The sequence below is a fragment of the Melospiza melodia genome, chromosome 26 (genome assembly GCF_035770615.1).
Source record: "Melospiza melodia melodia isolate bMelMel2 chromosome 26, bMelMel2.pri, whole genome shotgun sequence".
NCBI lineage: Eukaryota > Metazoa > Chordata > Aves > Passeriformes > Passerellidae > Melospiza > Melospiza melodia.
The window spans coordinates 4,714,009-4,736,025 of NC_086219.1; the positions used below are offsets into that span (position 1 = coordinate 4,714,009).

General features: G+C 42.4%; 2 protein-coding genes across 5 annotated transcripts in view; both read right to left on the reverse strand.

The window, feature by feature from the left end:
- VPS13D (vacuolar protein sorting 13 homolog D) overlaps window positions 1-6,547 on the reverse strand; it is a 101,769-nt gene extending 95,222 nt beyond the window's left edge. For all 4 annotated transcript variants that reach the window (XM_063176916.1, XM_063176914.1, XM_063176915.1 and 1 more), the window contains exons 1-9: window positions 6,502-6,547; window positions 3,982-4,150; window positions 3,056-3,133; window positions 2,637-2,827; window positions 2,241-2,321; window positions 1,779-1,895; window positions 1,459-1,563; window positions 963-1,133; window positions 272-372 (exon numbers count right to left, since the gene is read on the reverse strand). In XM_063176916.1, coding sequence (XP_063032986.1) covers window positions 272-372; window positions 963-1,133; window positions 1,459-1,563; window positions 1,779-1,895; window positions 2,241-2,321; window positions 2,637-2,827; window positions 3,056-3,133; window positions 3,982-4,078 — 941 coding nt within the window. In that variant the 5' untranslated portion in view covers window positions 4,079-4,150; window positions 6,502-6,547. The remainder of the gene's footprint in view (window positions 1-271; window positions 373-962; window positions 1,134-1,458; window positions 1,564-1,778; window positions 1,896-2,240; window positions 2,322-2,636; window positions 2,828-3,055; window positions 3,134-3,981; window positions 4,151-6,501) is intronic.
- A 1,371-nt stretch (window positions 6,548-7,918) lies between these two features.
- Window positions 7,919-21,808, reverse strand: TNFRSF1B (TNF receptor superfamily member 1B). The gene is made up of 10 exons (XM_063176950.1): window positions 21,677-21,808; window positions 16,188-16,293; window positions 14,202-14,330; window positions 12,972-13,121; window positions 12,187-12,280; window positions 11,917-12,104; window positions 11,153-11,227; window positions 10,569-10,606; window positions 9,717-9,984; window positions 7,919-9,144 (listed from the first exon to the last, which is right to left on the reverse strand). Exons 1-10 carry the CDS (start codon window positions 21,788-21,790, stop codon window positions 8,846-8,848), a joined length of 1,461 nt encoding a protein of 486 aa, XP_063033020.1. The 5' UTR covers window positions 21,791-21,808; the 3' UTR covers window positions 7,919-8,845.
- Window positions 21,809-22,017: the final 209 nt, after the last annotated feature.

Consider the following 22,017-nt stretch of genomic DNA (forward strand, 5'->3'; position numbering starts at 1 on the left):
CAGTAAGAATGGCTCAGCAATTCTTTTCTTCTATATCAAAACTTGTTTTCATTTCTATCCTTTCATCAGCCTCTACATTTAAAAACCTTTCTGCTAAGCACACATATCTGTGAGACTTTCTTGTCAAACTTTCATCCTTCCCAACACTGAGGTAAGGAAGAAAACATGAGAACTGAATCTTTAACATTTGATTCTCATGTATGTTTTTGTATTTCTCTCATTCTAGTTTTTCTAATACAGCTGACAACACCACATATGGAGATGTACTTACTTTTCTGTTACTGTAACCTTTGGTTTCCACTTCCTGTATTTAAGCTGTCGCTCCTTTCTATCCAGCTCCTTTAAAAATCCTATGATCTGCTGATACTGCATCTTTTAATGAAACAACACACAGATCAGTGAGGTGGTACTGGAGTGCTTTCCCAAGAAAAGAGGAGAGGAAAAAGCCCAGCCAAAAACCCAACCACAGGTTTGGTTTACTGGCAGCAATGGCCTGTACATGGTGCAGAATTAAGATTATTGTTAATTCACAATAATTTTGTTCCCCAGTGTGACATACCTACTCCCAGCCACTTGTAGTTCATGTGTCACATTCCATTTATGCCTTTATTTACAAATAGACAGAATGAAATCTTCCATGTCAGGTTATCAACATAACATCAGCTGCTTTTATACATTGTACAGACCAACACCCCCCCAACATGCACCCTCCTATTACTACAATAAACAAACAACAACTTAATTTTTTAGCATTAATCAGTTTCAGTAAAATAAACAAGTAATTTTGAATGCTTGACTCTAGAACAACTTATTCAATATATCTCTCTTTGAGCTGCCTCTCAAACAAAATCTTTCAGAGTATTATTTTTATGCTACAATCACAGCATTTAAATTGTCACAAACACTGCCACAATTTTATGACACCTGTTCCAGTTACTGGCAGGTAAAAGGTTGGTATTTACCTGGGAAAGCTTCAGGGGTATTGTCTCCAGCTTAATGTCACACTCCAGCCGTGGAGTATGGCGGGACCTTAAAGGCTCCTTAGAACAATTTCTCTTGAGGAGAGCAGAAGTGCAGACAGGCTCCATGATGTAATTGTGAGCACGACTTTCCATACTCCTATCCATTGCTTCCTGGGGGTTACAAGCAAATTACTCTCTAAGAAGTGAATGTACAATAGTCATTAGGATGGTTTCATTTACTACAATGTACTTTATTAGCAGGCCAGTCCATTGGAAAACACTTGTTGAACATGTTCTCCCTTCAAAAGTAAAACAAGCTATTTCACAGCACAGCCTTTGTGGGTTGCACATGTATCCTATCAGTAAAGCATGCAACCATAGACTTCTTTTGCTCTTAAAAGATCAGATCCAATAAACTCTACACCAATCAGTTCTGTAGTACAGAAAGAAGACTAACAACAACCTCCCTTTCATATACAAAACCTCCTTCATGTACCTGTAGCTGAGCAGGAGGCAGGTCACCCAGTAAAGTGCAGCTGGTATCCCAATAAACACTGAAATCAGCAACATCCATCTGCTTTTTCCGCATCCGCTTCTCCACCTGCAGCAGAAGTGGAGCAAAGTCAAGATCACACAGCACATGTCATGTAGTTTTCAGTTCTACACACCCAACAAAAAACATTAAAGGCACAAAATCAATTTATTACAACAACCAAAAGATCTTTAAAATGCTGTATGTTTTTTTGAATATTTGCTAGCACCCATAAAAGGCAGCATCCCATCTGAGCTGTTCCTGTACACATGAGCTGCACTTACTGGTTCAAACACTGCATTTTGCATTGAGACGTTTTTGATGCAGATGCCAAATGCAAACGGCTGCGAGGGATTTGTGACACCATCCTCAAACCTCAAATGCACATCCTGGATTTTTAACTGGACAGGAAAAAAAAAATCATTACTATCATTACTAGAGATATACTATTAACATCATTATAACAAACAGTAGTATTTTCACTAATGCTGGAACAATTTAATATTTAATTTCTGAAATTTTCCAATAAATTTCTACTAGATACTTACCCTAATAGAAACCCTAGTCCTCATTTCTGATTTGTACTCTCTGGTTCTACCTTCTCCCCAGATACCAGCAGTCCCTGCCCTTTTCCCCATAAATGAGTCACTTTCACAACACACTGTACATTTTTTTACTATCCTACAACTATTCTCCATTTTAAAGGCAAATGTGTAAGTGCCAAGCACTCAAAAGCAAAGACTTACTTCAATGTTTTCTACAATTCTTGTGACTACAGATGCAGTAACTGAGTACCAGTAAGACTCCCCTTTCTGTTGTTGCTCCTTCTGAAAGAGAAAACAGGGATAAACATTACTGCAAATGTAAAACCTGGTAAGGAGACAATATACTTTGTTACACTGAAATCACTGTTAACAAAGAGAAAGAAAAACTGAACAAGTTAACTTAAGATATTTATGGGTCTCTGGCATATGTGAGACATACCACATAATGGTGAGGGGTGGTAGGACAGAAACTGCACTATGTCAGCATGTTCAAATCAAATCCAACTCCACTTCCTGTGCATTTGTTCTGTCTCTTGTTAGGAGACTTAAATACAATCCACAGAGGTTTCTTCATCTTGAAACACAGCTGTGACTCACCTTCCATTTTTCTTCAAGTGCCAGCAGAAGGGCTTTCTTGTGTTCCCTTTCTTGTAACTTTTCCCTTTCCTCATCAAACTCTTCTCTTTTCTCTGGTGCACCAATTAAGTGCAGTTTTGAGACAGATATCACCCATGGATCCACATGTGGACGATAAAATGGGATCTGCAGTGTTATTTTGCCAATGAAACCTGAATAAACAAAACAGAAACACCATCAGATTCCTGTGAAAGATTACCTTATCAACCTTGAAAATCCCCAAAGAAAAAGTGGTATAAAAAACAAACAAGCTAAAACAAAAATAACCTAAAAATCAGGCTACCTCATTTGTTCAAGCCTCTGACTCACGGGTACTCTAAAACATGCAATACTTCCTGCTTAGAAAATATCTGTCCTGCACACACAAGCAAAATACAAACCTGCCTTTACTTCAAATGGTAATTCCAGCTCCTTTAAGGCATCTTTTTTTAGTGGCAAGTTTTCCAATTCAACAGCACCTACACAAAGCAGAAGAAAAAGACAAGTCTGCTAAACAAAACCATGTTAAAGAAAGCCAACTTGAACACTGTAAGCCTAAAACAACTGGCATTGGTTTGTTAAAAAATTAAATGGGATTTAATAAGAGCAGCCAACCTATCACTTCAGGTTGTGTTAACATCACAATGGTTACTTAATACACTTGTTAATTTTCCAGCGTCATGTGCTCAAACTAATTCATGATGTCACCCAGAATAATCACCTGTGGGGTTTTAGAACTGAACTTTGTGGTAGCCACAGACAAAACCTCTCCCCATTGTCTTTTCAAAAGGGATACTTATTTTCTTAGTTCTGTGAAAAGCACACCCAGAAAAGCCTTGCAGTATTACAAAACATTCCCAGCAGCAGCAGCAGATAACAGCAGCAAAGGTGAACAGAAAGCATTGATTTGAGGACTGTACAAAGTACAAAACTCGTGGATGCAGCATGACACAAACCAGAGCACAGGGGAGCACCTGTGAGCACTAAAAGGTAAAAGGCTGCAGGACACCTCCTGCCATGGTCCCTAGGCAGGAAACTTACTGAACATTTTCAAGAAAAAATGACATAAATTCAACATGCTGAGGTAACTAAGCATACCTTTGAAAATTTTATGTAAGAGTGTGGATAAAGAGCAAAGAACATAAGATCATTTACTATTCATTATAAATTTCTAGTACCAAACTCTGTATTAAAAGGGTTTGTATAGATATTAAACACAATATTAAGTGATTATTTCTATTCCACCTTTCAGTTATCACAAAAAAATAATACTTTTCTAAATCACAATATGAAAACAGAACAGAAGATAGCACAAAGGCTCCCTCACCCTTCAGAAGTGCCACTGAAAGTTGGTCTGTGTTCAGGTTATTGACATATTTGCCCAGGTAGGTGTTGAGGACCCAGGCTACCAATCCTTCCAACATGACTGTCCTAGAAGAAGAAAACTAATGCTTTTCTGTCATTTTTTGGATTTCTCTTCCATAATTAGTCTCAGTCTGAAAGAAAAAAAACAACAAAATTATTGTCTGAAATATACACACTCAGCAGAGCTGACATTGCTGTCACTTCAGGTCTTACTGTGATCTATCCAAAGAGAAGTAAAAGCACCAAGGTTGATTTCTACCTTAAAAAAGCTTTACCCCATGCCCTTTAAGTGTCAAATCAGCTTCACAGAAAGATTTTCACATAAAGTTCACCTTTCCATCCTTTTTCTAAGCAAAACATTATTTTTGGTGCAATAATCAACGCAGGGAATCCACAATCCTCCTGCAGAAAAGGAAAAAACTCCATGTTGATCTGAAGTTTGCACCGGCTCCTTGACCTCTGCTGCCAACATTTCACCATGCTGGCTTTGGCAGCTGCTCTGAAGCACAGCCTGGACCCTTCTGGATTTTTGTAGAATTCTTCCACGACACCTATGAAGCAACTCACCCTACTCAAAGCCCTTTTTGGGAGAGCGGGTGTGTGGGCAGTAATCAGATCCAAGCCCCAAAAATAGCTCACCAACAGTTACTGCAACAGGTTTTCAAAGTGGCAGCAGAGATTATTGCACTGAGGAGGGAAAAAGCTGCATCAGGGAAGCACCACACTCCAGAACATTTCCCTTCCCTCTTCTCCAGTCACTTCTGTTTCACCTCTGTGGCAATCGGGGCATTAAAATCCCAAAGTCCCTGTCCAAGTTTTTAAGCACAGAATTACAAAACCACTCACAGCTCTTGCAAGGGCAGGGTGAAGCCTGGTACAGTAAGGAAAAAAGCATGCAGGCCATTCCTTGAGATGAGAATTAAAAAAATGTCTTGATTTTGTGTTTAAAAAACTCTCCCAATACCATATACCTGCCTAAACCATTGAATTATACACAGCAGAAAAAGCAAGATACATCCTTTATTTACAGCTGACAATAGAAGGGAACAACAGCTTCAAGAGTCGCATTTTAAACTTTACATTAAGATATAGAGTTTTCTCATTATGACTTTAGAGAGCCCCATTTAAACTTTTATTTCTTTCTTAAAAATGCAGTGACAATATTTAACTAATAGTTAAATTCACAAACCAGAATTAAGAAAGCAATGAAAGGCTTTTTCTAAAGGCTGAAAGTGAAACTGTGCTGTCCTGAAGAATGAAACAGAAAACAGCACAGGAAAGTTCGATTCAATTCAGTCACATGACTTCCTATAAAATGTGTTTTAACAGTCTTGCCTTTGTAAAATTTCTCAACAATTTTCAAAAACAACATTACTGTTCCACATAATAAAGACTATGCCTTTGTGCTCTTGGGCCGCCAGCTTACATTATACGTTTTTATTCTAGTGAAAGTGACAAGAAAGTCAAGATCAAACAAAAGTATATGCACTCATCTTTGTTACACGGGCATTAAAAAAAAAAAAAAGTAAATAAAAGAAGAAATCTACAGGTGTTTGGAACCAAAGGAAAGGAAAGACCTTGTAGAAACATTTGAGCACAGTTCAGCATCCCAGTGACAGAAACTCTCTGGTGCACGAACCATGCCTGAACTCACCCTAAGAGCTGTAAATGAAGCACATCACAACCTTAACCTAAACTCGTGGGACATAACTAACCATACACAAACCTTTCAAATCCTTTAAGGCTTTTATATTTTTAACTCTCCAGTGCACTGCTGTGCCCTGGGGAGAAAAACACGGCATTTCTTTTCTATGACAATGTTTTAATTTCCTTAACGCGCACAGTACAAGAACTGTCAGGGTGAGAACCAAATCCCAAACCAGGCCCTGGCTCAAAGCGAAATTAGGATGCAATTTTCCGCAGGGGGAGGCAGAGCAGGGCCCGGAGTGCCAGGGCAGTGGTCGGAGGTGCGGGGGGCTCTTCCAGCGCCCCTCTACCCAAATCCGGCAGGGAAGGAGCCTCCGGGCCAGCCGGGGACACGGGGGATCGCCAGCAGCGAGCTGCGGGCTCGCCCGGCGTGCCGGGGAGGAAGCGAAAGGTCACCTTGCCCGGCGGAGCGGGAGGGACCCCGGGCAGCCCCGGGGAGCGTGAGGCGGCGAACGGCCCGCGCCGGGCGGGGAGGCCCCGAGGGACCCCCAGGCCCCGCCGCCGGGCTGAGCCCCCCGCGCCCCGCGGCGGGCGCGGGCACCGGGACGCACCGCGGACACACCGCGGACACACCGGGACGCCCCTCGCCCACCCTTCCCGGGGCGGGGCGCCGCGAGGGGCGTGCGGCAGGGAGGGGCCCCTCAGGCCGGACCCGAGGAGCGGGAGCGGCGGCTGACGCAGAAGGGAAAAGGCAGCGGGGCCGGAGGTGCCCCGAGTGTCCCCCCCGTACCCCCTCGGGGCCATCCGAGGAGCCCCCCGGGAGCCCCGGACTCACCTGCGCGGCGCTGAGGGCGGGCGGGGGGCGGCGGGCGCGCGCCGGGCGGTCGCGGGGGTGCGCCCGAGTGCGGGAGCGCCGAGCGATCGATGGGGCGGCAGCACCGCCCCCTGCAGGCGGGGCCGGGCAACGCCCCTGGGCTGGGCCCGAGCCGGGGCCTCCGCTCCGCCCTCACGGAAATGGGCTGGAACGGGGCGGGTTTGGGGTCGGAAATGGGCTCAAACAGGGCGGGTTTGGGGTTGGGGCACGCCCTCACGGAAATGGACTCGAACGGGGCGGGTTTGGGGTCGGAACACGACCGGGATTTCTGCACCGCCCTCGCGGAAATGGGCTCGAACGGGGCGGGTTTGGAGTCTGAGCACGCCCGTGGCCTCCGCGCTGCCCTCACACAAATGGGCTCAAACAGGGCGGGTTTGGGGTCGGAACACGCCCGAGCTTTCTGTGCCGCCCTCACTGAAATGGGCTCAAACAGGGCGGGTTTGGGGTCGAACACACTCTGACTGAAATGGGCTCGAACAGGGCGGATTTTGGGTCGGAACACACCCGAGGTCTCTGAGCTGCCCTCACAGAAATAGACTCAAACTGGGTGGATTTGGGGTCGGAACACGCCCTCATGGAAATGAACTCAAACGGGGCGGGTTTGGGGTCGGAATACCCCCGGGATTTCTGCACCGCCCTCACGGAAATGGGCTCAAACAGGGTGGATTTGGGGTCGGAAATGGGCTCGAACAGAGCGGGCTTGGGGTCCGAACGTACCCCTCACAGAAATGGGCTCGAAGCGGTCCAAAGAGCAGTGAAAAATGAGGTTCTTGTCTAAATCGTTCAGTTCTGTAGTAGTTTCAATATGCCCATTTTCCAAGTCTTTCCTGAAAAATACCTTCAAATGTAAGTTTAACACAGATTTGCAAACGGCTTCTTCATAGTAGAAGTACAGACCTGATTGTCAGTCCCAGAAATAATTACAGATTATATGATACCACAGTTTTTGTGGAAGTTTAAAATCTGTATTTTTAGAATCTGAATACTCCTTTATAGCAATTTCATTCCAAAAGATCCTTTTACATTTCAGGCCTCAGAAATAACCACTGTGTCTGACTTGAGATGGATTAGCACAGTTCAGTGGATTTACAGGGATCACACAGTCCAGCAGTGTTTTTATGGCATAACACAAGGGTGATGTGTCACTGCATGACTTCACTCCCATGGGATTCAGACTCTGGATTGCAGATTCTGGCTGAACACAGCCACCACAATTGACAGCTAAGTCACAGATGTAAAATATAATTATTATGGGAAGTGGGTTTTTAAATATTGGCTTCCAAACCACTTCATTCAAGCAGAACCTCCACTAATTTTCTGTAAGAGAGGGTTGGAGCTCCAGCATCATCAAGCAGTGAAGGAGAACAGGATTTTCAGGTTCTGAGGTTTGAGTAAATTCCATTTATTATAGATGATGTTCTGCCACCTGAGGGCAGTGAGCTATTTGGCAAAGATAATCACAGGGATCTGCTCTAATAGTCACTGAACACAGGGAAAATATTTTGGATTTATGGTTTACCTCAACAATGAGGTCAGGATCAATTGGGGAAACATGTTACCTCAGCCAGGACACAAAGGTGACGAACTCTAGGGTTGTCAACAAAAGGAACTTCCTTCCTCAAAGATAAAAACAGTTCAATCTGGATTTTTCCCTTCTAAAACAAAATGAACTATGTACAGGCAATGAAATACTGTTGTTTAGACATAACAGTCGTAATTTTAGTTGTAAAAAAGAGCTTGCGTAAAAGATTTCACTTCCTGATATCCTATGTGTACTTAAGAATTTGGTCTGATAATGAGAAAAAAACAAACTGTAATAATAAAGGAAATATCCAGGAGGGTGAGGGAAAGTATGACAACTAAAGTACGGGATAGGAACTGATAGCTTTAAAATTTAAATCAAATGGATGATTCCTGAGCATTGAAAGAATGATAATTTAACTCCAGTCCCTTAGAAGTGCTGTCACATCCATGTTCTTGGCATTGTGGCAGACCTTGAATAAAAATCATCATCACAAGAAGTCTCAGGAGAAAACTTAAGGGCATAAAGTTTGAAAAATATTTCTTTTCAAGTCTGATAAAGGTCCTCTTAGAGTATCACAGAAGAAAGGGAGGAGTTGGCCACTCAATTTTAAAGTTTTTCTTTTAAACTGCAAAGCAACAGAAGACGCTAAAAAGCATCAGCGTCTATATTCATCTGAAATTTCAAATCTCTGTAAGAAAGCTACATTTACCATGATGTTTGTTTTATAAGACAAGAGATGGTTTGATTATCAGTCAATCAGCATATTATCTGTAATTTCCTTTAACTGGTTTTCATCCCAGCATCTTGAATGCCCAGAGGAACCTTCTTTTCTTCTGGAAGTAAGTCTTGAAGTAAATTGTCCTCATTTTCCACTGCAATGTGAATTTCAGTTTCTTTGTTCAAGGCATTTTCTTCTTTTGAAGGGAGGGTTTCTTCCCCTGTTGGGGAACCCCAGGGAGTGTGCCCATTATCCCTGACAGTTGAATTTATCTGCTCAGGGCACTGGGAGCTGCAGTCTGGTCTGCAAAATTTCACAATGCATGTCACATTCACCTGTGTTCCTCCATTACCAGAATGTTCTGTCAAATAAACACAAAACACAGAAGAATGAAACCAGAACAGGGCAGCTGGATCCTTTATCCAGCTCTTTGACTTGCAGGTAAAATAGACAGTAAATATCTTTTAGCTTCACTTAATTCAGTCAAGCTGGTTGAGTTGATTCTGTAACATTTTGGTACCATAAAATTCATGTATCTCCCCAGAAATAAAAAAGCTGCCAAAATTAATGCAGAGACCTGGATTGCAAACAATTCCTTGCCCATCTTGCCCATTCCTTACCATTTGTTGTCATTTCAAATGCTTTTTACAATGTTCTTTTGTAACTGCTCCCTTTGGCTTCTACTCCCACCCACAGGTAAGTGCCAACCACCTGATCCCCCAGCCCCTAAATCCCTGTTTGTCCACTGAGGAAACTCTCTTTACTGTCTCAGGATGGCAACTTAAAGCAATCATTTTTTCTTTTCAAAAGCTACTAAATTTTCTCTCTGCTGAACAGGACTCAGATGTTTTATCCTGCCATTTAGACTTCTGCTAAAAAGACTCATAACTGATAAATTTCAAGAGGTTCTGGATCATTCAGAATCATTACTACCTGAACTTGCAGAGCTGTGTCTGTCTCCACTCAGGAATTTAGAACCTTCAGGAGGTGAATGTTGCTGCTGAAATCCTCCTGAGTTTTTATTTTCATCATTCTCTTTACTTATTACACTGCTGGTTGCAGATCCAGTTGGTTTCAGGATACTGCTGCTGGACCCAGAAGTTTCCAAGAGATGCTGTTGTTCCTGTTCAGAACTCCTGGAGTTCTGCAATCCTGCATCTCTGACTTTTTTGTCACACTGTTTTTCTGGAGGGGGGAAAGGCTGGAACATTTGCAGAGAAATGCAAAATGTTAATATTAAAAAAAAACAAACCAAAAAAAAAAAAACCCAAAAAAAAAAAAAAAACCAGAAAAACCCAAAACAAGCAACCCACTAGCAAAGAACTGGTGAGTATTTTGGCAGCTAAAGAAACCAGTGATGATTGGAACTAGAGGAGTTTTAATGCTCCTTCCAATCCAAGCCATTCTGTCATTATTTTCATTTTGCACAGTGATGGGTGCAAGTAAAGTCCATAACAGCTCATTAGGGGTTCAGCAAAATGAACCCATCTCCTGAAGGCACCACAGCACTGCACTGATTACTTAGGGACCAAATTTAGTTTTCAAATTTAGTTTTCAAAACCCCACCTGGGTTTTAGTGCTGTTTTCAGCCTCACATAGAGTGAGGGTGGGACATTATGTGGGATATTTAAGATACATCTTACATCCTGGCTTGGGGACCAAACCACCCTGTTCTCACTCCAGATTTCTTTCTGCTGTGCAGTTTTTTCTGCTGGTAATTAGGTGAGAGTTTATGATTTCTGTGTAACTTTTAAAGAAATAGAGATGGAAAGAAAGGACACTCACCGAACCTGCTTCTGTAGCTGCTGCAGAGTACACAGGGGCTGCCAGTGAGCAAAGACAGTTTGTTAGCACCCAAACCTGTCCCTTTTACAACCTGCACCCTAAACTAGGCTGTCATCCCCTGCTCCTGGAAAAAACTTCAAATATACATTTATTGCACACAGTTTGAACACATTGGAACCTGTATTGCATTAATTTTGTGACTTAATTAGCCAGGAAGCAAAGAGAAGCCTCAGCATTAATTCATCATTTTTCTTGTATAGTGTCAGTGAGAAAAGGTATTGATGACAATAAACCACATTCATGTCTGTTTAATTATAACACTTGAAATTGTCTAATATTTCAATGATGAAGTACCAAATATTTAACAAGTTTCAGCAGAAGCACAACTGTTGCACAGTTGTCCAACTCCAAGGCTGTTGGGTATTTAGACAATTACCTAAAATCTGAGGAACAAGACAGATTTGAAGAAAGCTGCCATCTTCTTAGACACTAATTTCAGTCAACCACCAGGCTCAGGTAATGAGAAATAAGGTAACACTTCACAGTTTTTACAGATTTGCTTGCTTTCACCTCATGAATCTTACCTTTTATTTTTGAGACTAAGAAATACCCCAAAATAGCAATTATCAGGATCAGTAACAATGGCCCTGCTACTGCTCCTGAAAATAAATAAAATAAGAAATTATTCAGCAGCTTGATCTAATTAGAAAAAGGTAGTTTTGTATTTTCTGTGCCTCACTACAAAAGCTAAATTTACAAGTATTGTGTATGTCTGACATTCACATTGGATGCTTTAATTGTCAGACACCAAGGTCTCATTTCAGTCACCACTTCATAAAACTGAATTCTCCTCTCCTGAGGACAGACTTCTGAAAAGTGAAGACAGATTTTTGGACTTGGTCCCAAAAAGTATTTCTCTGGCCAAGCAAGAGTTTGTCACATACAAGGCCAAGTAGCTCAAAATGCTCCTAAACATCTCTGCCTTCTCCTGTGAAAAGCAGAGAGTACATCCACACCCAGGAATGCTGTCAGGACCTTCTGTCTGACAGAAGACTCACAGACCTCTCACCAGGTCAGGTTTGCCATAATCCAGAATTTAAGATACAAACTTTTCTACCAGCTATAGCAGCAATTATCAGGAAATGCCTTGTATAATCTAGTTTGGGTTTTTTTAGAAATAATGCAGATGCACAGGTAAAAATGCAGTTCACTACAAGCTGTGTCACATTGAATTAATTGAGCTCTTCTGAGGTTCTTTTTGGTGACTGGTTTTGGAAAGACACTGAGAACTAAATATAAGCTTGGTTCCTGAGCAGACAAAAGTGACTTTAAATGAGTTAAAGCTCACCAGTGATGTGGGACAGGTCAGATACAGAGTTTAACGTGACAGGTTGAGTTATTATTTCAGCTTTGTGGGAAACTGGACTTTGGGTCACAAGTAGGTTCCAAATGGTGTGAGGCAGAACTGTGGCTGTTCCTGAGTCACTGCAAACAGTGTCATTCCTGCTGTTCCCAGGGACAGCCACTGATTTACAGCTGCAAGAGACAAAAAGAGAAGTCAGGAACACCAGAAAGCCCTGCACAGTTAAGGCTGCTGATGGACAGAACTCTGGCTCACACGGTGTGGGGTATGCAGCTGGTGTTGTAGGATTCCTCAGGGGAAAAAGTGCCAGGAGGACAAGGTTCACATTTTGTGTCTGTGCTGTCTGTCCCTTTAAACAAAGAGGAAAACTCCAGTTACTTATCTGGTGAGAAACAAGAATGAATATTCAGGGTCTGCAAGAGATCCCAGCAATTATATAGAAGCAGTGCAAAAATGCAGTCTGTGACTGTCACAGGAGACATTCACTTGATGCACCCAACCCAAAAAGATTAACCAGCTGTAAGTTTGGTGCCATTAAAGGTTCAAATGTGGTGCTTCAGACAAAGCTTTTCACCGACTGACTACCATACTGTTGAGTTCTCCATCTTCTCAAAATGATTCCTCATTTTTTTTAATGTTTAGCATTTCAAATATTTTAAAATTATTTATCATTTTGAGACAGATGTATTATCAGGGTGGTAGATTCCATCAACCAACAAAACCAGATTAATTCTGCAGGACAGCATAGAGTCATCATTATTTACTGTACCCAAAATTCCACCTGAAGCCCTTTTTCAAGGATTTAAGGAGTGATTAAGTGGTCTTGGATCTCAGTCACTTTTACAGAATAAATCACTTTTTGATATGTGACAGTAAGAAATTGCAATGTGTTGTCACTTTGAATATACCTCTGGAGAACACTGCTACTCTGGTTAGTGCCCACTTGCTTAGAATTAAAATAAACCCTAACAGGAATGCACAGCTGAAGGGAATTAGGCCAGAATAAATGTGCAGTAAGCAGAGTGCTCAAATCAAATTACCTCTTCTGGAAACCCTGTAGCCTTTGCCACATTTTTTGTGTGTTCTACACACTTCACAGTACTCATCCAGCCTGGAAACACAGTACTTGTGGGGTGGGCAGCTGCAGATCCTGTCCTGGGACCTGGTGCACGTTTGATTCTGTACAAGCCCTGGTTTGAAAACAAAAATAAAGCAGCAAGATGTCATTGACAGCATTTAAAATCACAGCCTGCAGTGTTTCGAGTGAACATGAGGTGATGTTCACATACAAATTTTGGGCTTGTATAGCACCATAAACCAATGTGTTACATGCCCAATGTCTACATTTTCAGAAGAGTTTTCTCTCTCTAGGAAAGGAGAAATTTGCACCTGCAGGGTGCACATTTAAAACTCTGTGCCTGCAGTTGTGCTATATTTTGTTGTAATTCCAAACATGGCCATTTGTGTTTACCACTGCCACACCTGGGGGCCACACTGAGATTTTCAGTCCGTGCAGATCATGTCACTGTATTTAATGTGTTTGGAGATTTTACTACAAATATTTTCATATTGTAATTAACCAGCTTTTGTAAGATTATCTACTTAGACAAGACCAAAGGTCCTTTCAACTTAGACTGTATCCTTAAAACTTACTTCTCAGTGAATCAAGTATAGAATGTTCTACACCAATTTCCATTAGAAATGATGGAGAACAGCATGACTGGGTTCATTAATGCAGGTGATCTATTAGCCCAAAGTACAGGTGCTGGTACAATGTTCTACCTTAGGTACTGTTCAGCTGCTTCAGTGAACAGAACCAGTGTGCTCTCACTGACAGCTGCTTTGCAAAATAAAACAATGTTTATTTTGCAAAATGGACCCATGTTTACTGTTGTTACTTCAGCAGACAAAATGAGAAATGACAGGATGCTGGAAATGTAATTATCCATTTATCCATGTCCAAGTTAGGTATTAAAGTCTCTTGATGGGATGTTATAAGCAGGAGCTTATTCTACTGATGGCATTTGGAATATTTTAGTGATGTACTGCCTTAGCTTTTAATAATACAAGTCCTCATTTTTAGGACTTAAGAAGAAAAAGAGCCAGGGCTCCCTGCAAGATTTTTTTCCTTGATTCCTATCCCTAAATCTTACACATTCCAAAAGCATGAGGATTATTCAAGTGATTGACAAAATCTCATGGGTTTCTTAGGAGAAAAGGTTAAACCAAGCCCAGTCTTTGAGCAAGCCCCTTTCCTAACCCAAGCCTACCTTTCCTGCAGGGTGCTGAGCAGGCAAAGCACTGTGGAGAATGATTCCAGATGGCTGTGTAGGTTTTAGGTCTGCAGGGGCTGCACTTGGTGTCCGTGGTGTGACTGCAGCTCCCTGTCCTATACTGACCTATTAAAAGAAAAAAAAACCCAAACCAAATCAGAGAAATCATCTCACTGGAAAGGATCACAAGGAATTAAGGCTCATTCTGAGCTGTAGAATCCTTTCCCTTCACTGACATGATCAGATTGGTATCATACACCATGCATTGATGTTGAGAACTGCATGTCTCTACAGGGAAAGTCTGATTTATGTCCATCCATGTTTGACCCCTTTTCTTACATTCAGTTCAGTGGATTCCAGACACATTCAAAACAAGACAAACCAAAATCCCTCAGCACATACTTAGATGCAGCTACCACAATAAAAAACCCAAATATTTTACCTTTGCAGAAGCTGTTTTGTGGTGAACACGTGGAGGTGTTTCACAACCAAAGTCAGGCATGTGCTAGAATGATGTGCCTGAGTGAGACCCTTTATTACAGACAGTGGGTGGAGAGGGCAAAGCTTCCCACCACCAGCAGAGTTTGTACTATTTCTCACATTTAGTACAGTGATGGGAGCATGCGAGTTCCAACATTAATTTTGGAGTAAACACCTCAATTGCCATTTCCCTTTCATGTGAAAGGGGAAATAAGATAAAAGTCAATGTCTCATATCCTTTACAAAAATATCCTGGAAAACATAATCAGGAAGCAGGAATAACACTGAAAAATTTTTAGAGGTGCTTGGAGAATCTGTTTTTCAAAAGAAGAGGCCCTGGAGGTGAGCCAAATTAATTATTTCCAAAGACTTTGTTTCCCCTGTACTTAATTAAAGCTTTGCATTCTGCATCCTACATCTTGCTCATGATCTAGGCTGATTCACTGAACACTACATAACACAAATGAAAAGTTTTACTTATGAATTCTCATCTTTCATCTGTCATGAACAAAGGAAGTTTGCAGATCTATCTAGATTATTGCAGTTAATTCAAGAAGCTGCAGCTGTTTCAGCAAATACTGATTTCCTGTTTGAACTTCCGGATCTGACAGACACTCAGCATTTATGAAGAAAAATTTTCTTTGCTCAGCATGTAATGAGAAAGAAAAGGCAGGTTTTTTTCCCCTATCTAATATAATAATATGGTTGCAACTTCTTTGCTCAGCATGTAATGAGAAAAAAAAGGCAGGGGTTTTTTTCCCTATCTAATATAATAATATAGTTGCAACTTATTGCATAAACTCTATGACCAAAATCTCCACAGAACATTACTATCCCCTCCAAAAAACCAATCCCAAAGCCCACAGACAATGACTTTGGCTAACTACAGGTCACTTATAATCACCCCTGGAGTGCAGGATGTGACAGCTCAGAGCAGACAGTGTCTGCAGTCCTGTCCCCAGTGTGACAGTGCTCTGCAGTGTCTGATTTACACTAAAAGACAACAACTCCCTTAATGAGCAAAGACAGACTGACCTGTCCAATGGAAAGCCCCTTAGATAAGTGATATTATCATAGCACAGAAACCAAGCTTTACTTCATGCCCTGTTTTACAACACGTATTTTTATTAATGAGCTAGGGTCTGTGTTGCCTATTTTTCGTAATTCCCCTAGTGAGTGTTGCTTCCCCTCCAGTGTTGACTAAAATTACTTTAATTACCTTAATGAAAACCTCATGGAGAACTGTGCTTAGACAAGCTGAGAAGCTACCTTCTGGTAAGTCTTAGCCCAGTTAACCTTGAAGGAGAATTCCAGTTCTGATGGACAGTGTGTCTCTTTTGCCGGTGTTTTGCAGTCACAGTGTTTTGTTGTCTTTGTTGAGGAAGAATGCATTACAACAGCAGAAATCTGATGCACTTTATACATATAAATAATCAAAATACACTATGATCATCTGAAAACTAAATTTGGCTGTGTAAAGTAATAGTTTGAATGATAACCTACCTGGAGGGCACTGGCTGCAGCATTTATCAAGTTCTTCATCATAGAATTCAGTGCTGGGATCGTTGCATCGTTGTGCAAGCTGCGGTGTGTAAGGTAATGAATATTCCTAGGAGAAATCAAGGGCAAGTCATGAGTCACAAATCCATTCTGATCCTGAATTAGAGACTCAAAAGAGACAAATGCCTAAAGAGCAGTGCAATTACAGGCACCTTCCCTTCCAAGGCACCAGTGGAGCTATAATGAAACAGCACAGAGCAGATGCCAGGAGGCTGCAGGGCCATGAACAGATAATGAGCTGCATGTGACCCTTCTGAGGTTCCTTTGTTTTCCAAAGATCCACCACAAACCAAGTGATTTCTCCAGGTTTAGGTTCAAAAGAGTGCAGTGGAACCAAAGAGCTGAGTGCCTTATCCTCAGCTGCCACGGCTCAAACAACATCTGACAAAGCACCAGAGAAACCGAAATTCCGACCTGTGGGTTTGTGGGAGAAACATTTACTGTAAAGTGGCTCAAAAACTTCAGTCAGTCTTTCCAAAGAAAAGGGGAAAAGGCTTTTATCTTTCCACACACTCTGTGATTCCTTCCTGAGCAAGGAAGGCCTTGATGTTTTGAAAATGATGTCTCCAAAAACTTCTGAGAAGCAGCACCTTTGCAGAAGGTGCAGACAAATATGCAGATGAAATGCATTAGAGACAATCACGAAATAAATACAGGGTGCCTAATTTCAGCTCTCACTGATCAGCACAGCTCAATGAACAAGTGTCAAATTATTTAATGACTTACAGACTATTTTCAAAGGGAAAAATACACTCACTTAAAAAGGCTTCTGTTAGGTAGGACAAGTGTAGGAGTTTCCTGCTAGACCAAAAAGGCACTGTTAAAAAAAGGATGTGACACTGCTCAGCTTTAAGGCATCATTGCAGTCTGAAGATTCTCCATGTTGAATCTACACACATCTAGAGGAATCATTACTAAAATGAAAAATCAAAACAGGAACAAGATCTCAGGAGGCCGGTAATGAAAATATCCTTCCTCCTTACTGAAAAACATCTTGAACATCTATTGTGCCTTCATATTACTGACAAAGGAAATTAATGATTCTCACCCTCAGCAATTGCTTACAGGGAATTCAGCATTTTCTTATGCAGCTCATTGAAATATTCTACCTTTTATTTAGCTGTGATCAGAAACAGGATTTTGTCAACCTACTCAATGGGCAGTGTCAAAAAACCATTTTCTAAGAATGTGAAGGCAGAGAAAAGTCTAAATATCATAGGATGGACAATGATAAATCGTCCTGTTTGCAAACTTGAGCTGACACTAAAATTTGACAAAGGAGAAAAGGGCTCTGCTCTCAACAAAAATATTTTTTATTAAGTTACTTTTTATTAGAAGAGGAAAGATCAAGTGTTGTCATCTCATTTTTGTAGTCACTATGATCAACTTCCTTAAAAATAGCAGTTGAGAGCCTTTTCAAAACATAAGGCTTCAATGCAAGAGGGGGGGAAAAAAAAGCAGAAATACGATAAACCACATCACACATGACCCTGCTGGTGAGGTTTCCTGGCTAAAAAAATTAAAAGTTCTTATCTCATGCTCTTCCCTGTCTGTTGTAACTCCTGCCCTGTGAGCTGCAGACACAGGAAAACCTGTCAGTTGCTGGGTTCACACCTGTTTCTCTGAAGTTGTGCTTGGAAGGATCTCTCTGCTGTCTGATACCATCTCCCTGAAATTTTATCTGATGAGCTGTGGCCCTCAGTGACTTATAACTGACAATTTCTTCCCAAATGTCCTCAGAGAACATTATGGGAAACTAAAAGGGAGTTGTGACTGGCTTAGGCACAATTTACACACACACAGAGAGCCACACACGCTGGCTCAGCTTGGTTTGCCCAAGGAATCCTTCCAATTCCCAACTGAAAGGATTAAATTCATTTACTACACCCCATTTTCCAGCAATTTCACCAATCCTAAAGTCTGAGTTGGGCCATATAAAATTTCTGTCTGGCATCCAGATGCATTGGCTACTTTGGACTGAAAGACTGATGAGTAGAGGCCAGATTCTATGTCACAATCTTTGCATTTTGTTAGTGTTTGTATCCCTCACAAGACCTTATTTTATCCTGTTTTTACTGTGATTCAGTGTTCTACAAGCAGATTGTGTGAAGGGAAACTAACCTGATGCTGCACATTTTGCATTACAGGCTCAGAACTTCTCAGTCTAAATAGCAGTGCCTACTGGCAGCTGATTTAAACGAAATTTATAAGGACTAAATTAAGAGTTTGGAAGACTTCATTTAATTTAACAGGTGCAAGAAGAAATAAAATGCCCCCATCTGTCTATCATTAGAGGCACAAACATTCTGAAACATTAAATTTAGTTTAGCTCTATGCACATCAAATTAAGAAATACATTTTGGCATAGAAATTGGTAAACTATGCTTGCCTTTGACTTCCTAAGTCACTAGGGAGATTTTTGCAATGCCTCTGCATTAAGCAATAACTAAGAAGTTACATACACAAAATCAGTGACTCCAGACTTTCTGGAGTTCCTGAATTGTTTGGATCATTTTCCTGTTTGCACTGCAGATATTACTGTACAGGTGACATAATTTGTCCCTGGAGAGGAGTGGCTAACAGTTATCTCCAGACAAGCTGAAAAGGCTTTATGTGTAATTAAATTTAAGTATCTTAAATAATAAAAATAAAACATGTTAATACAATGGATGAATCTATAACAATCCATTCATATAACACTCATTTTCATTTCATTTTCACTCAAGGCCATTTAAACAAAGATATATAAGCATATATTTTAATCCTAATTCACATGTCTACATTTCTGTTGATCTATTTTTCATACATGTGCCTTCAAACCCCAGCTGTCAGTCAGAGGATCTGCAGAGGAATTACATTTGTGTGCAGTGTTCTTCACGCATGTGAAACCACAATGAAGTCACTGAGGTCTCTGGTGTAAAATCTGTTTCTATGGAAAGGACTTGACATACAGAGACACTATTTGCTGAGCTAGCAGACCTACTGGAGGCAGGAAAAAACAGAATTCTGTCTAAAATATTTAAACTTCTCATTTTAAAATAAGTTCTGTTGAATTTCACTTACCAGATGACAGTGTCACCAGTTCTTCTCTTTGAAAACTTCAGGTTATTACTGATAACCTGGGTGATTCAATTGTTCAAAATGGCAAAAATAATGTTCAGTTCCTGTGTCTAAGACAGGGACTGAGGCTGGGAACTCTCAGACACTTCCAGATGAATGAGATAAAACCCAAGAAGTGTCACTCAAGAACTATTGCTTTGCCAGTTTGTCTTCCTCAAAAATAAAGTTTTCTGTAACAAATCACTGTTAAAATTTGATATAACAGGCATGGTTTTTTTCCAGCTCTGTGGCAGGTGTGGTATCACTGAAACTACTGTATTTGTTTTTCTAACTCTACATATAAGCTTTTCCTTATTTTGTCACAGTGCAAAAAGTGATGCTGAAAGTTTCTGTCATTATTTCCATCATTGTGTTTCAGTCATATTTAAAATAAGAGGAGAGCTAATTCCTTTTGAACCAAAGCCCCTTGCTCAGCATGAAACATGACAAACTTAAATTCTGGTGATAAGTTCTGCCACAATTCTGAGATTATCCCTTCTCTGTCTGCTTTATGCTATCCACTGCAAGGTGTCCAGTAAATCAGGTTTAAAACACTCTCACCTTAAAACCAGAGCTGAATTAAAAATTAGTGAGAAACACTAATTAAAATAATTATTTTAATATATTATCAGCTCAATGTAGCACCCCATACTCCTTAAAAGACCACAGTGTAATTCCAGGTTCAATGCACATTCTGACATCCTCACCTGATTTCACTGAACCTTTGCTTATCCAGCCTCAATTCCTATGATTAAATAAACATGTAAATAACATAAATATCCCATAAGAACACAGTCACCTGGACATCTCAGCAACATTTCCATATTTATCTTCACAATCCTGAACATTTTAAAACCAGACAGAAAAGTCCTATCAATACACCAGTACAGAAAACACTGAGTTGAAGGCAAACAGATCCCACTGAGCTCTTTGGCTGGCACAGCTACAAACCCTCACTGCCAAACACAGTGTGCAGCAGCAGCTGGATAAGGAATAGAACAGTAACAGCTGCAGCACATCAGATTTTCATGCAAATTAAAAGGTTTTTCTATTTTAATAGGGAAGAGTTCTAGGGAACCAATGGAGCAGAACAATTCTTCCTGTGCAAACAATGTCATGTAGATATGGGGTTACACTCTGCACTTGCCAGGATGCTCACCATGGTTTTTACAGACACTCAAATAAGCCTTCAAAATCAACACATTTCCGCTGAAAATCCAGGAAAAGTTATTAGTCATTCCTTTGGGGAGCCCAGAAGTAACAACAACACAGACAAAGGCTCAGCTTTGAAGTTTTAAGAGGAGGGCTTGAGATTGCTGTAGAGATCACAGTGAATCCAGCCCAAGCCTGGGGGCACAGAGGGGACAAGGGACAGACAGGTGACAAGGGACAGACAGGTGACAAAGGACAGGAGACAAGGGACAAGTGACAAGGGACAAGTGACAAGGGGCAGGAGAGAAGGGACAGGTGACAAAGGACAGACAAGCGACAAGGGACAGGTGTCAAGGGGCAGAAAAGTGACAAGGGGCAGATGAGAAGGGACAGGTGACAAGGAACAGACAGGTGACAGGGGGCAGGAGACAAAGGACAGGTGACAAGGGACAAGCAAGCGATAAGGGACAGGAGGCAAGGGACAGCCAAGGGACAGGTGACAAGGGACAGACAGGTGACAAAGGGTGGGAGACAAGGGACAGACAAACGAAAAGGGGCAGGTGACAAGGGGCAGGAGACAAGGGACAGGTGACAAGGGACAGACAGGCAACAAGGGGCAGGTGACAAGGGACAGGAGACAAGGGATAGGTGAAAACAGACAGGCGATAAGGGGCAGGAGACAAGGAACAGGTGACAAGGGACAGGTAGCAAGGGACAGTCAGGCGACAAGGGGCAGGAGACAAGGGACAGACAAGGTGTCTGTGACAAGGAACCGACAGGCAACAAGAGGCAGGAGACAAACAACAGGTGACAAGGGACAAGGGGCAGGAGACAAGGGACAAGTGACAAGGGACAGACAGGCGACAAGGAACAGACAAGCGACAAGGGGCAGACAGGTGACAAATAGAGCTCGCACACAGCAATGGGACGCTGCCTCCAGGGCTCCATCATCAGGGGATGCCCGCGGGCGTTTCCCCCGCGGCGCTCCCGCATCCCCGGAGCAGCATCCCGGGAGCAGCATCCCCGTTACAGCGCCCCGGCCCCGCTCGCCCAGCCCGCATCGCTCACCCAGCCCGGCCCCGCTCACCCAGCCCGGCCCCGCTCGCCCAGCCCGGCCCCGCTCACCCAGCCCGCATCGCTCACCCAGCCCGGCCCCGCTCACCCAGCCCGGCCCCGCTCACCCGCCCGGCCGCGGCGCCCATCAGTGCCGGGATCAGTGCCGGGATCAGTGCCAGGATCCACGCCGGGATCAGCACCGGGATGGGCCCCGGGAGCAGCGGCCGGCGCGGCCCCATCGCCGCCAAACCGGCCCGGGCGGGCCCCGCAGACGCCGCCCCGGGGCCGCGGCTCCCCCGCCCCGACAGCGGCGCCGCTCGCCCCGGGCTGGTTGCGGAACCAGCAAACTGCACACCCGCTGTGAAACTGCGGCAGCCGCTGTGTTTATTGCGGCGCTGCACGCACGTGGGGATCGTTCCTCTAAAATGACATGCGTGGCTCTGGGAACTCCAGGTCCTTTTTTAAA